General features: G+C 44.8%; 1 protein-coding gene across 2 annotated transcripts in view; it reads left to right on the top strand.

The window, feature by feature from the left end:
- Nucleotides 1–15,519, top strand: part of LOC146353535 (unconventional myosin-Ia-like) — a 72,863-nt gene that overhangs the window by 56,166 nt on the left and 1,178 nt on the right. The window contains exons 22-28 of one of the 2 annotated variants that reach the window (XM_084836691.1): nucleotides 575–661; nucleotides 2,875–2,949; nucleotides 5,708–5,842; nucleotides 6,546–6,652; nucleotides 6,746–6,881; nucleotides 8,158–8,310; nucleotides 10,713–10,840. In XM_084836691.1, the coding sequence (XP_084692817.1) occupies nucleotides 575–661; nucleotides 2,875–2,949; nucleotides 5,708–5,842; nucleotides 6,546–6,652; nucleotides 6,746–6,881; nucleotides 8,158–8,310; nucleotides 10,713–10,840 (821 nt within the window). The remainder of the gene's footprint in view (nucleotides 1–574; nucleotides 662–2,874; nucleotides 2,950–5,707; nucleotides 5,843–6,545; nucleotides 6,653–6,745; nucleotides 6,882–8,157; nucleotides 8,311–10,712; nucleotides 10,841–15,519) is intronic. The other variant, XM_084836692.1, reaches the window with a different exon arrangement.

Genomic DNA, 15,519 nt, shown 5'->3' on the forward strand with positions numbered 1-15,519 from the left:
CCTAAACTGTTTAAGACCTCAGATCTAGTCCTGAGGATAGAGTTGCATTGCACTAGCAAAAGGGGTGGTGTAAGTGAAAACACTCCAGTTGAAGTCAGTGGAAAGTCAAACACGGTCAACCTACCTCCTCCCATGACAGAGATGGACAGGACGGAGCCTAGGATTCTGGCTACATTACACAGACATTAGTGAACTGCTAGTGCTATGCGGCCCTTCTCAGCTGTACCCTTCTCAGCCTCACAGATGACAATTTGCTCTTGCTGATTAAAATTCCCTCTATGCGTAATCAACTTAAAACTTTAGTTGATTGATCTGCTGCTTCAAAGCTTGTCATTCTATGTTAGGGGTGGGCACTTGTGGCCCTCCAGATGTTTTGGCCTACAGCTCCCATGATCCCTCAGCATTGCCTATGCTGGCCAGGGCTGATGGGAACTGTAGGCCAAAGCATCTGGAGGGCCACAAGTTGCCCACCCCTGTATCTAAGGTGAAACAACACAGTTCTGTGGTTTCACTCTGCTTCTCTTTTTCTCTGGGCTCCTGTGGGTTCTTATCTATCCCCTGCCTTCCTCTACAGTCTCGTAGGCTCCTACGGGACCTGAAGGAACAGAGACGCCACACTCAAGCTGCTACTGTCATTTCTGCTTACTGGAAAGGTTATCAGGTAACAAATACACTTGGAGACACAATGACCATCACTACCACCGGGGTGCCCTCATTTGCCTCCTGTCCACAGCTTGAATATCCACCCACAAGATGTGGTATTTCCCTGGGCATCATTGTATTATCATTCATTCATTCATTCATTCATTCACTCCATTTCATTTCTATACCACCCAAGAGCCAAAGCTCTTTGGGTTCACAACCATTCACAAAATAATGAAATGCAGCATACAATTTCAATATACAAAATTTAAAACAATTTAGGGCACAATCGTATGGCCGCTAGTCAGCGGCAAAACTTTCCTGGCTTCCTTTTAACAATCATATCCACATTCATGCATGTGCATAAATAAGCCGCCGCCACCACCACCATCATCAATATAAATACTTCAGGAGAACGTTTCCTGAGTTGAGGCAGAAGGGGGATCTTGCAATGGCACCTGCTTCTGAATCTGGAATGCCAGCTCGCTTGAACGCCAGGCTGCTCTCCTTTTACTACGGAGTAGAGCGGGAAGTGTGTGAATTGGAACCTAACACATCCTGTTTTCACAAACCAACCATCTGCCCAGGACATAACAATCTCCCCTTGTGACATTGTGAAAAAGCTTTTTAGGCTGATAGAATAAATTTTGGGTGTACTACTGAGAGATGATAAATGTACAAAGGTGTATTATCCCTTGAACTTCCATACACACACACCCCTCTTTCATCTTTTCTATTGCTTAAATTTAAGTGGTACCTCAGCCTTTCCCAACCTGGCGCCCTCCAGATGTGTTGGACTACAACTCCCATAATCCCAACCAGCATGGCCCCTGGTGGCTGGGATAATGGGAGTTGTAGTCCAACACATCTAGTTGGGAAAGGCTGCAATACCTAATTATTCTGGTATCTATTACAGTCCTAGCCGCTGTGCAAAACCAGCTGGGTGTGTCTTGCCTGTCTCTTCCTGCCTTCTCACCTTGCCACAGCTTAGATCTTTTTTCCCTCCTCCTCCTCCAGAGTCCCATTTGACATTAAATGGGGGGGGGGGAGATAATGGCCAATTTTCTCCAACCATCTTTCTGAGGAATAGAGACAAAGGGTGCATCAACACTAACAAATTTATATGGTTTATACACCAGTTTAGTTGCTGTGGCATCCCCCAAATAATTCGCTGAGTTGCAATTTGGTGAGGGTGCTGACAATTTCCTGTTACACATCTCTGTTCCATAGTGCCCCAAGGAATTAGGAATTAGGGTGGCCGCTTATGCATTGCCAAAATAGGAAAGGCATCACCCGATAAGAGGGCAAAAGAGGATGTGTTTGCATAGCATTTTAATATGCTAATTTATCTGCATATATGCACATTTGCAAATGATGACTAGAAGTGGAATAGAAATATGATACAACTCACCATAGTGGAGAAGGCTGTGACCAGGTGACCTGTGCACCTGTTCTCAGTCTGCTGTCCAGGTGTTCACTTAGGCCCCTTAGACTGGTCAGCCCTTCAGAGGATGCCTTTAAACTGGACATGTGACCACCCCAGTGGGAATGACTGCTAACATTCATTTCAGTCTGTGGCATAGATTCATCCAAGGAGCAGTCCAGAAGCATCTTATTTCCTTCAGAGGTTTGGCTGCTTCAACCCCAAGCTCCATGGCCTATGTCAAGATTCCTGTAATATAGTTTTTGTTAAAAGGGTAATAACACCAAAGACTTCACTGCCAGTAGCACCCAGAATTAAAGTTCAACAGCCTTTCATTTTGACCTATATTATCAAGCTCCAGAACTGGGGTTACAGTGAGCCATGAGAGTGTCTCCCTTAATCTATCCCGTTTTCTGAAGTGTTTTTACATTGTGTAAGCCTGGTGGAAATGGGAGCCATGCAGGCCTTTTGTGGGGGGCCATAGCTCAGTGGTAGCCCACATCCTTTTCATTAGCCTTCCCCTAACTTGGCACCCTCCAGATGTGTTGGACTACCATAATCCCCAAACAGCATGGCCCATGGTGGCTGCAGATAATGGGAGTTGCAGTCCAACACATTTGGAGGGCACCCGCTTGGGCTGAGGTACAAGGTAGGGAAAGAAGGCCTCTGCCTGAAGCTTTGGAGATCAGACCAGACAATACTAGGCAAAATGTACCAATGGTCTGACTCGGCATATGGCAGCTCCCTATGTCCGTATATGCCACTCAGGCTATAGGATATCACTAAGCAGGATTTTTGTCCCCTCACAGACACGGAAGGAATACCAGAAGTATTTCCGCTCTGGGGCTTCAAAGCGCATCACCAGTTTTATCTACCGGAGCCTGGTAAGTAAGTTCCTTCTGGTACAGTTTTGAGGTAGAAAAGATACAGCAAGAAGAAAGGGCTTTTAAGCCTTTGAATGAGGGGGCTGAATGTCAGAAGGGGTAACTTATTCCCTTCTAAGGGGACCCTGGTCAGGGCCAGCCCTACCACTAGGCAAAGTGAAGCAGCTGGCTCAGGTGACAGATGCAGGGAGGTGGCAGAAAGGGGTTGGAGGAGAGACCTGTGTGCTATGAGGCTTGCTCTGCACCCCCTAAGTTATCTTGCTGCCTTCAGGTTCAGTGGAGGATGCTGTCCTATCATCACCGATGAAGATAGAGTCATCTGCCAGCCCCATTGGCTTTTGTACATAGAATAGGAGTGGGCACCATCTTGTTCTTTGCCTCAGGCAGCAAAATGGCTTGGGCCAGTCTTGACCCTGGTCCTAACCCACATGGCTCAGGGATATAGTGGAGCTCAATAAATAAACTAAGTGTTATTATTAGCATCACTATGGCGGGCAACAGGTTTATTGGCTTTCTAGATGCAAGGAAGAGTTTGCTCCTATGTTTATTCATGGGAAAGGCTGTGGCTCAGTGACAGAGCACCTGCTTTGCATGCAAAAGGTCCCAGGTTCAGTCTCTGGCATCTCCAGGTAGGGCTGGGGAACAGCCCTGTCTGAAACTCTAGAGAACCATTTCCAGTCAACATGTAGATCAGGGCTGGGTAACTTGTGGCCCTCCAGATGGTTTGTCCTACAACCCCCATCAGCCCTAGCAAGCAGCATATGGGCGCTTCCAGATGAAGCTTTTACTGTGCAATCACCCTGCCTCATTCACACAATTTTACAGGGAGTCGAGATGATGTCATCTAACACTTGTAAACCCGTCCCCCCCATGTTTTCCACCTTTTTTTCTTTCCATGAAAAATAGTGAAGGAGGAAAAGATGGAATAGCTGCACAATGGATTTTGATTGGTAATGCTAGGATCCCTCTGTCTAGAAACCCCCAAAGCGTTTCACTCCAAGTTCTGACTGGTGGATCTCAGGGTTCTAGTTAAAAACAAAGTAGATCCTGCAAATCTACCCCCCTCCCACCGCCACACCCCGCCCCCAGAATGGGGAATGGGGCTTTTTCCCACTAGAGAGGCTACTGGTAATACCATGGTTGTCACTATCATTACTTTCTGCATTTAATTTCCTTCCGACCTAACTGTTTACAATTATCCCCAACCCCAACATATTTACGGTATACATACTTGAAACTCTTGATATCATTCCAGGCATCTGATGAATTCGGCTATAGTCCACGAAAGCTGATGCCAGAATAAATGTGTTAGTCTTTGAGGTGCCACAGCACCTTTCTTTGCCACTACAGAGCATGCTTTGCAAAGCAGGACTGGCTAACTAGTGGGATCAGGATGTGTGTAAATTGCAATTATTCAAGTATTCTCCGTTTTCAAGATACTGCAGGAAGTAGAAACTAAATTTCAGTCTGACTTTCTGGATCCTCCTCCCCCAAACAGGGCCTGCAATTAAAGTTGGGGTGAATTTTTGATAAGGGCAGTGGTTAAAATATGAAGTAGCAGTGTGTGTGTGTGTTTCTTCCTGCAGCACTTGCCTTGCGCCAGTTAAACGCTGAAACTACACAGCTATAACTTACCAAACAAATATAACTTAACAGGGAAGGGTTAACAAGCAGCAGGCATGCCTGTCTGGGCCGAGGTATCCCATGGGGCCTCTCTTTGGTGGCAAAGGATGTACAAAGTATCATGTGCAGCTGGGGAACATGGGGCTTGTAGTGGAGCCTCATGATCCCCAGTCATACATGATACTCTGCACTTTTTGCTTAAGGAAGGGGGAATGATGGCTAAGTTGGGTTTCTCGAGAACCCCCTTGAGGTTTTTTTAGTGTTTGATGGGAGCACTCAAAAAGTCCCATCCAGGCGAGCAACATCCTTGCTAGCCATAGCTGCTGCCGCTCTTCTCAACTGTTCATGGCTTTTTCTGCATCTTTCCTATCAGGTGCTAAAATATCATGAGCCTTTGATTTTAGAACAGGGATGGCCCACTTTAGTATTCTTGGGAGCCACGCTATTTTTCAGTCTGTGGAATGTCGGGTGGCCAGTGCATCTTCATCATCTTCATCTTCATCATCTTCATCATCATAAATAAAAGAGAGGACACCAATTTGCATAGCATTTACATGTGCTAATTTATATGTAGGGATGCACGTGTGGAAATAATTACTCTACTTTACATAGAGACACAGTGCACCTCACCAGGGTGGGGAAGACTGTGACCAGGTGACCCGTGTCCCTTTTTCAGTCTGTTGTCCAGGGGCTAATTGTGGATGGGCAGCTTCATGGCCCCTCCGTGCTCTCCCTTCTTAGGGTTCTTTGTCTTTAAACTGGACTTGGGCTGGACAGCTCTTCAACAGAGGATGCCTTCAACTAGAGAGCTGTCCTCTGTAAAGTAGGAAACACGGCCCCTCTTGTGCCAGGACAGAAATATATTTTGTCACACAACCTAATTCTCCCATGTGTCATCAGACTCCATAATAAAGTTGATGCCGCTTAGCAGTAAAGACTTCCAGGTTAGGGGGCGCATAATCTCTAGGATCATGCGCACGTGCAAGATGTTAGAAAGAATCCACCATGCATCTTTCAATCTAGAGGGAGTAGCAGTTCTTTGTTTATTGTAAAAGTAATACGCCACCACAACATAATTCACAGGTGACCCTCTTGTATGTCTGAGGATTTCTGCTTTCTTTTTCCTGTCTTACAGTTCCAAAAATTTTTCTTGGGCCTGAAAAACAACCTCCCTTCCATGAGAGTGACCGACCAAGCCTGGCCTCCTGCCCCATACAAGTTTCTTGCGGGCACCAATAAAGAGCTGAAGAAGATTTTCCACCACTGGAGGGTTCGAGACAGATCCTTGTTCATTCTGTTCATTCTCCTTCCAGAGTAAAACCAAATCTAAAGGCCTGTCCCATCTGGGAGTCCTGGAGGCAGGGCTGCCTCTGTATAGTGGGCCACCAAATACTGTGGCTTTGAATATAATATGGTGCAAATTAAATATGTTTGAATACGCATGGGCAGGGGGGCTGCAACAAACTGAGATAGGATGGAGGAGCTGAAGCAAACGAAGGGAGGAGACTCTCCACTCCTTCATTTGCCTGTTCACTTCCCTCACTCTCAACATGCCTCTACCACATGTTCTTCTGCCAGGTGCTCCCATTGCTGATGTGCATCACGGCCAGACTCAGTGGCCCCTGTCCCTACTGTCAGCAACATCGTGGGTGGCATGTGGGCTGCAGCAGAGTTGCAAGACCAAACAAGATTCAAAGAGGCCATGCTCGTGTGGGTGGGGAGCAAGATTCCAGCTTAGAAGAGGGTAACTCTGGCAGGTGCTTTCCCCGGAATAAAGCTTTCATTAAGGAGTGAAATCTTAGGGGATTGTTAAGAGTGCAGTCTTAGGGGCTAGATACCCAAAGCTGTGACTGAATCAAATTTGCCTGTGGTTTCAAGCACCCTTCAAGTGTTCTTCCTCCAGACTGTAAACAAGCTGTCCAATTTTGTTTTCTCTCTCCCCCCCGCCCCAACCGGCCGCTTTCCTGGTGCAGTGTAAGAAATATTTGGATCAGCTGTCACCACAGAGAAAAGAAGTCTTACAGGACAAGCTCTGTGCCAGTGAACTTTTCCAGGGCAAGAAAAGTCTGTACCCCGAGAGGTGAGTGCAAAGAGGTGAGACATCCTCTCAGCCATGATGGGATCAACCCGTCAGGATTAGTGCGGATTGCGATCCATATTTTGTGCCTTCCAGTGTCCCGCAGCCTTTCCGAGCAGACTACCTGGGTCTGAAGGAGAACCGCAAATATCGGTGGCTCCAACAAACCACAGCCAATGGCACACTGGTGATGGCTGACAGAGTGAGGAAAGTGAACCGAGGCAATGGAAAGGTAAGAAATGTCTCACCCTCCCCATCTGGCTCCCAAAAAGAACAGGGCTAGCAACAAGAGCAGGGCTTGCTCTCTCGCTCTCTCTCTTGCTCTGTGTGTGTGTGTGTGTGTGTGTGTGTGTGTCTTTTCACTCTTCACTCCTTTGGGAAAAAGTAAATTGCTGCTCTTGTGGTGATATTGTAATGGAGGCAAAACCTGCCCATCACCCAGATGTTGGGCCTTGCCCTCACCGATAATGACCCTGGAGAGGGGTGCAGTGCATTTATGTGTGCACAGTGCAGATGTATCCACATTTACTTAATTTTTGCATAATTAATCTGGAGTTCTTTAATAGAAAAAAAGTATTCTAGTATATACTAATAGTGAACTCATTTTCTGAGCGTGGATCGTAACATAGCCAAAACATCCGCATCCACGCTCAAGAGTTGGAAGGATCAGCAGGTCTGGAGGAACCCCAAAGTTTGCAGAAGTAGAAACAAAATCTTTAGCAAAAATCCCTAAGGAGGTGGGGGGGGCACGAGGGGGAAGAACCTGAAAACAGCCCAATGAGCATGCTTAGTGGACATGGAATGTTGGCTGTCGGGTGGGGGTGGGAGGGCAGGAAGAGAATGGAATGACTAGAACCCTGAGCAGAGACATTCCAAGCTGCAACATTTTGTTGCAGTCCCACTTGTTTTGCATGTTTGCAAAACGTTTCGAAAAATAAATATATAAGAGAATTAAGGGTGTGCAGAGATGCATGGGCACCTCCCAAGGCACCATGTAATCTATAGGGCCTTCCTCCTTGTGGTTATTCACCATGGCATCACAATGTGCATTTTGCTAGTAGAGTCATATTTGGTCCAGCCAGACCGCCATCCATGCCCTCCTTCTGCATCACATTAAATCTGCTCTGTCACATTTGTTCATCACTGAGCACCAAAAGCAATAAGAGAGTGACTTGAATGAGGCCACCTGCATCAGCCTCCCCTCCCCACCACCACTACATCTGCAATATAGCAATAATAATATTTGCCTACTTTAGAGGGCTGCTACAAGGATTACTCAGCTAATGGATGTGAAGAACTTTGAATACCACTTCTAGAGCACTGTCTAAATGTTGCTTTTATGCTAACCTTCATGTCCTCCTTGGAAGCTACAACAACAGCCGTTGTGTCGGAAACTGGACACAGCTCTAAGTGAGCCTACCAGCAAGAGGGCTTTACTATAATGTTCGTATTATGACCCTACCATGAGGTAGTCAAGATGGTGATGTTCCCTTTTCTCTCTATTCCAGATGCATTCTCAAATTTTCCTTCTCACCAAGAGCCACATCTTCCTGGCCAATGCCAAGGCTGATGAGGCCAAAAGAGTGATCACCCTGAGCGACATCAACAGTGTCTCCGTTAGCCGCTATTCAGACGGGTTTTTCGTCCTGCATATCAGAGAGGTACTGGAAAAGTGGGGAGGCCAGGGCAAAGAGGAGGAGAGGCCACACCAGCCACAAGGCTGGGTGGGGAAGTGTGACGTGCAGGAAGCATCCCAGAAGAAGATGGTTCGCTATTCTGTGATTCTCCCTGTAACCCAGACGCAGGGTTAGAGAGTGTGAAAAATGCAGCACGTGGGGTTTTTTTAGGGATGTTACTTCATCAAGCCAGAACTGAAATGAAATTTCACACAGATTTGGAAATGGGAAGTCTGATTCTGTTGACGGAATTTTCAAGTTTAGTTTTTTAAAATTAGCTTTGGGGAACACTTTGTAAAAGGTGTGTGTGTGTGTGGGGGGGGGAATACTGCTAATATATTTTCAGTGAGGCTGTTCACCAATTAAGTACTTTTAAGGCTGCAGCCCTATGTACACTTAGCTGGGTTGAACATGGTGGAACTTCCTTCCGAGTAAACATACATAGGGTTATGTTGTTGCAGGGATGGCTGGTGAATGCTGGGAATTGCAGGACTAAACATGCATAGGATTGTGCCCTGAGTCACCTGCCTTCTAACTGATTGATCTATGAATTTGAGGGTGGCAGCACCAGCAATTCTGCCCCACAACCCCCAGCCCTGGGCTGTTCCCCCTGAGCTGCTGGCTGTTCCCCTGTTAGAGGGGAATCTGTGTATGCCGCATAGCCTGCCCCAGGGGCCTCTAAGCTAGTTTGCTGTCCTCAGGTGCAGCGGAGGGATGTTTCCCACCACCACTGTTGACAGAAGATTCAGCTCCCTCTCCAGCCAGCTTCTGTACATGGAATGGGGAGAGGCCATCATCTTGTCCTTTGCCTCAGGCAGCAAAACATCTTGGGCCAGCCCTGAATTGCAGATAATCTTTCCGCTGCCTGCCCCACCCCCTCCACCTCCCCTCTTAACAGGACTTGTTTCCAGTGTCAGAGCTTGGTTTAAGAGGGAAATGGAGTGGGGGGGAGCAATCAGCAGAGGAAAGAATAAGCACCCAACTTCCACCCCCATCCCCCACATACACACACACACACACACACACACACACGTTACAGTTTTACTTTGAGCTATCTGCTTGTATTTCAGTACTTTTTATTCTGGTTGTATTGTTATGTTCTGGTTTTAATGTTCTTATATTTTATACTGTTTTACTGTGTGCTTTTTGGTTTTAATTTCTGTGAACTGCCCAGACAGCTTCGGCTATTGGGTGATATAGAAATGAAATAAATACATACATACATACATACATACATACATACTCTGGGAGCTTTTGGCTCCCTGTTTACTCCCTATAGCACATAAAAACACTTCTAAACAAAGAATGCGCCTAAGATTATTTGATCAGTTGTAATCCAGGTTTAGTACTAACTGTAATTATAGTACAGGAATCTTTGAATTCATTTCTTTCTTTTATTGATACCAATATAAATTCTCAATTAAAGTACAAATATTAAAGTATTTAAAAGCAACTAAAGTTGTATTTCCTAAGCCTTTCTTGCTGTTAAAAAGACAGCACTGCTGAGCCCAGTTTGGTTAACAAGATTTTTCCACAGTCGTCTGGCAGTATCACAGAGCTTCAGTACTGGGGCATGCTGGGAGTTACAGGACTTTTTTCTGTCTAAACATGCATAGGATTGTGCCCTTAAAGTTTATGATGGACCCAGTATTTTTTGCTCATTAACTGATAGTGAAAACTTTTCACTCATTATCCTGTTTCATGTCTCTTCATTTCTCACATAATCTTTTTCATCTTTATGATGAGTTATAATTCAGCATTTTCTCTTTGGATATTATCCAAACTGCTTTGTCAATTACATTTTGATTACAATTGCCTGAAGTTCATTGTGAACTCACTTCGTATCTTCCCTATTGGTACTAGCTACCTTATTATTTAATTCTCTGGATGCCTAATTACCTTTTATGCAACATGCTTAATTGCCTGGGGCTTGCAGCTCCAAAACAAGACAGATTTTATGTACGTGCGTGTAGCAGATCCATGACACACACACATTACAGCTGTTCGGGCATCACGTCTAGTACCTCCTTCCTTCCCTCATACTGTGGATAGGTAGGCTGGTTTTCAGCTGTGTGGGGAGAGTAACAGACCTTATAAGGCAATGTAAACATGTGGTCGTTGGCTAGCTCAGCCTTCCCCAACCTGGTTCCCTCCGTCTGTTTTGGACTTCATCTCCCATCAGCCCCAGCCAGCATGGCCAATGGTCAGGAATCCTGGGAGTTGTAGTCCAAGACATCTGGAGGATGCCAGGTTGAGAAAGGCTGGGCAAGCTAATAAGATGTTCAGTGGTTAGCTAAAGCTGACAGAAGGAAGCTCTGAAGCTTGCAAGTCAGAAAAAGCGTCATGTAAGTGCCTGAAACAGGTTGCCACTTCTCTTCCTCTTGCAGTCTTCCACAGCGGGCACCAAAGGGGACTTGCTGCTTATGAGCGACCACCTGATTGAACTGGTCACCCGGCTTCACCAGACTGTGCTGGAGGTTACAAGGCAAAAACTGAAGCTCCAAGTGACTGATGAGTAAGGGCAAAGTTGGCAATGGATGAAGGGAGGGGAAAGGGAAGGATCTGGATCAAATACTGGAGCCTTTGCTTGGATGTTTCTCTTTCTCTCTACCATTATCTTCCTTTCCTTTTGTTACTTGAAAAGCAATGGAGAATGGTTTAGGCAGGGAAGGAGAGGAATGCAAAGAAGGCTAAAGCTGTGTCCACACTAACACAAATCCACCAGTGGGTTTAACTGCCATTGACTGAGTGCTGGTTATATATAGCAGGGGTGGACTGAAGGTAGATCTGGATTTGCTGTCTGGGCGATTAGTAGTATACTGCTGATGGGAATTATTTGGTATTGTTGCCTCTGGTTAAAAAGGCAGTTAGCAGAGGAAAAAAACAAAAGGCAGAACAGAATGAGCATTTACCAGTCCCACATTTATACAAGGCTAAAAAAAAGAAAAGAAGACCACACCCTTCTTTAGTGAAGAAAAGCTAAAAAGGTTTACTTACAATATTTTGCCGATACGAATGCAGGTACAGAATAGAGTTTCAAAAAGAGTTTGTTCAGTCCATTTCTTTGTTCTATAACCCTGGCAGGAGAGAGAGCAAACACATGGGCTCCAGCAATGGAGAAGGTCAGAGCAGGGGCGTCATTATACTTAGGCCCACCTGGGCACAGGCCCTGGATCTTTTTTGAGCTGTGCCCCGGATCTTTTGAGCTGTCTTAATTGCCATTTTTTTACACTCCCATTGACTTGCATTGGAAAACAGAAACAGACCTAACTTTTTTCTTTTATAAGATAAATATATGACATTTGGAGACATGGTAGCCCCCATGGAGCTGATTGAACCTGCCCATTTTTAGGCAGTTAGGTCCAGTGGCTTTTGTGCTAGTCACAGGTAAAATTTGATATTTTCAAGAAAATCTGTCAAAACAAAGAGCTGTATTTTTTGTGTGCTTCCACATAAGTGCATAGAGTTTGGGGACCTGGCAGCCCCTATATAGATGACTGAATCTGCCAAATTTCAGACAGTTAGGCCTGGTGGCTTTTGTTCTAGCCATAGGTAAAATTTGATTTTTTCAAGAAAATGTGTCAAAGCAAAGAGCTATAATTTTTTTGTTCTTCCACATAAGTGCATGGAATTTGGGAACCTGGCAGCCCCTTTGGAGCTGACTGAACCTGCCAAATGTCAGACAGTTAGGTCCAGTGGCTTTTGTGCTAGCCTTGCGTAAAGTTCCCTTTTCTCAAAGACTAAAACAAAAAGTAAAAACTGCCAAGCTACACAGGGGATTAGAAATCCTAATCAGAAGGTTTTTAAGGTGACCATTAGGAGGTCACTATCCTTAATCTCTGGTGTAAATTTTCTGGAGGTGCAAAAAACCTCTCTCCCCCTACTTTTCTGCTCTTACTTGCCCACTGTTGGGAGCTTGCTTGCAATGAAATTTTGAAGAGGGAGAAGGAAGGGAAGAAAGAGCTTCATGTGAAATACTGGTATTTCACACAGCACCTGATTTTACTGCCCCAAAATGGAACCTTTGGCTTCTGCAGATGTTTAGTAGCTTCAGTACAGCAAAGGGTCCAATCAGCCTCCACAAACTTGTTTCTCTCTCTCCACTTTAATTTCTCCTAAACAGCTGTAGGACTCAAATTATTTCAAAAGGAGGGTTAGGACTATGTGGCATCATGATCGAGGAACTGCTAAGGCTTTTAAATAGGTTCTACAGTTTAAAAAAAGCTTGAAAAAACCCTCAGTCACCTCACCTCATAAAGTTCATTTAAGTATGTGCAATCCTTACAAACCTTCCACAGCCTCCTAAATTCCTCTGAAGTACTACCTCTCTGAAAGGAGCCACTTGGCTTAGGGAATTATGTCCCCCCACACACACCCTGCATTTCCAGTCACCATTCTTCTTTTCTTCTTCCCTCCCCTATCCTTTCTTTCTCTTCTTTATTCCACCCAGAGCATATCTTGAGGAATTCTTAAAGAGTACTCTCTTCAGCGGGCAAGAAAAGTTCTGAACTGTATTTGACTTTATACAAACAGACAAGAGGGCTGGGTTTTCTCCTTCTCACTCAAGTCTTTGAGAAGAGTGTGTTCACATGGCTGCAGAGAAACAAATCTGGAGCTGTTTTGTTGGTCAGTTGCCATTATCTAACAATAGGAAGGGCAGTAGCTCAGTGGCAGAGCACATGCTTGGCATGCAGAAGGTCCCGGGTTCAATCCCCAGCATCTCCAGGTATGGCTAGGAAAGAATCCTGCCTGAAACCCTGGAGAGCCGCTGCTGCCAGTCAGTGTCAACAATACTACGCTAGATGGACCCAGGGTCTGACTCAGTATAAGGCAGCTTCCTATGATCCTATGAACAGAAAGCTTTAATAAAAATAGGAGGTTTTGGTTTGTTTTTTAAGTGGACGGGAGATAAATACTGCTCATTTATACAATCCTATGTATGCCTACTCAGAAGCCCCATTATGTTTAATGAGGCTTACCTTCAGGAAAGTGTGCATAGGATTCCAGCATGAGTTACTTTTGCAGGGACGTTTGCACCTTGATGTTCTGGATGTTTACTCAGAAATAAATCCTGAGTTGTGAGCATGGTACTGCAGGCTTAATACAGTGCCTACCCAATTCCACCTAATGAATTGACTACCCTTTCAGCTCAGTCCTATGCATGTTTTGTCATTTGTGGGTTTGGGGTTGTTGTTTTTTGCATGAGCTCTAGCTTCAGTGGTGAGGGAAAGGCACTTAGTACATGTTCAGAGTTTCTCCATGACTTAGCCCTAGTTTTGAAAACAGACTCCTGGTGAAGTCTTGGCACAAATGAAGTTACGGGGAGGAAGATACAATGAGAACTTATGCATAACAAGGAGGTGGTAGAGAGGAGTTGTACAAAACATCTGTTTTTATGAAGAGTTGCTGGAGGATGGTAGGATGAGGAGGGATGGTTGCATGGAGGGGAATAGAATTGGTAGGGGGAGAATGTAAGTGCTTAGTGGTGAAAGAAAAGCATTCTGTATATGCTCAGAGGCATCTCTGTTTAAGAACATAAGAAGAGCCATGCTGCATCAAACCAAGGTCCATCTAGTCCAGCGTTCTGTTCACACAGTGGCCAATCAGATGCCCATGGGAAAACCACAAGCAAGTCATGATTGCAGTAGCACCTTCCCACCCATGTTCCCCTGCTGCTAATATTGGTGAAATGTAAATAAATTCTAGTCATTCTAAATTTGCATGTATGTATATCCTTCAGAAAATTTGCAGCTTTCTTGCCTGAGAGACACCTCTAATGACCTATGTATTTTCATACAAATTTACCCAAAAAACTATTGGGGAAGGGAGGAACAGAAGGGAAAGCAAATCACTCCCTCCCCCAAACTGGAGAACTCCCCTTCCACATGAACTGCTGCACTTATCCTTCTAAAACTTTTCTGGTTTCTTACTTAGGGACACCTCTAGGCTGTCTGTAATTTTCAGAACAATGGTCCACAAGGAAAATAAGAAGATTAGTATGTCCTCTTTTGGAGACCTCAAAATGTCAAGGCCACCCTTGCACAAAAATCCTTGTGGCTATCATTCTGAAATTTGGAGATATGATCTCCACTGATCAGGCAATGAAACCTGAAATGTGTATCCAATTCTTCCAAGCAATAAAAATGTTATTGGCAGTTCCCTTTAAAAGAAAATCAAAATATAAACCCTGCACCCATTTTTCTGACATTAGGCAGGTGTAATCCTCTTCTAGGGGGTACTATGCCTGAAATTATCATCCAGTTCTGACTAAGAGAAAAAAGTTAGTTTTTTTTTTAAAAATTCCAGTGGTAGTCAACAGGAAGCATGAAGACTCATTTTCCCAAACCTTGACTCAGGTTTGGTGCTGAGCTGAAGTGGTCCGACTACAAATTGGCCCGAGCAGAAGCAGGATGTTTTCCAAAATGCTGAATCGGGGTCTGAGTTGAAGTGGGGGGGGTGTCAGTGCACATTTCTTACGTATGTATGTATGTATGTATGTATGTAATATATATACACATGCAAGCACACCACATGCACACACCACACACACACACACATATAGATATGAGGTGCACTTATACTTGGATATATTATAAAGATAGATAGATAGATAGATAGATAGATAGATAGATAGATAGATAGATAGATAGATGTAAATTTGTGTTATGGGCCTGTGTCCCGGATCCTTCAAGAACCTACCTTTGCCCCTGGGTCAGAGAGAGAGAGGAAGGAAGGCGAAGAGCACGAAACCACACTATAGGCTATAGAGATCCTAGCTATGCCCCAAATTCCCATGCATTAACTAGCTAACTGCAACACTGCCCCCTTCCTGCAACTTGCAGATGAGGTTGCAATGTTCCCAAGGAATTCTGACTCCCAATAATTTAACAATAGCAGCAGCAAAATGACTCCCCACGCAAATAATACAGCTGAAATGAAGAAAGCCCAGGGTAACTAGGAGTGGATTTTTGTGTGGAAGGACTGTGGGCTCCATCCAGTTCTGGTACTCAAAGCAAATTCCTGGGCTCAGAATTCTTTAATTCTAAGGGTGTGTCTTTGATTACACTAGGTTCTGGTTAGTGGAAACTCTGGGATTCCAGTAACAAAGCAGATCCCACAATCCTGAAATCTGCCCAATTGATACTTTTCCTGTGTGATCCATTATATCGCCTGCTGTGCACTGGACACTGGCTG

This window comes from Heloderma suspectum, chromosome 2, assembly GCF_057233095.1.
Source record: "Heloderma suspectum isolate Gila_16-S chromosome 2, 16-S_ref, whole genome shotgun sequence".
Taxonomy (NCBI): Eukaryota; Metazoa; Chordata; class Lepidosauria; order Squamata; family Helodermatidae; genus Heloderma; species Heloderma suspectum.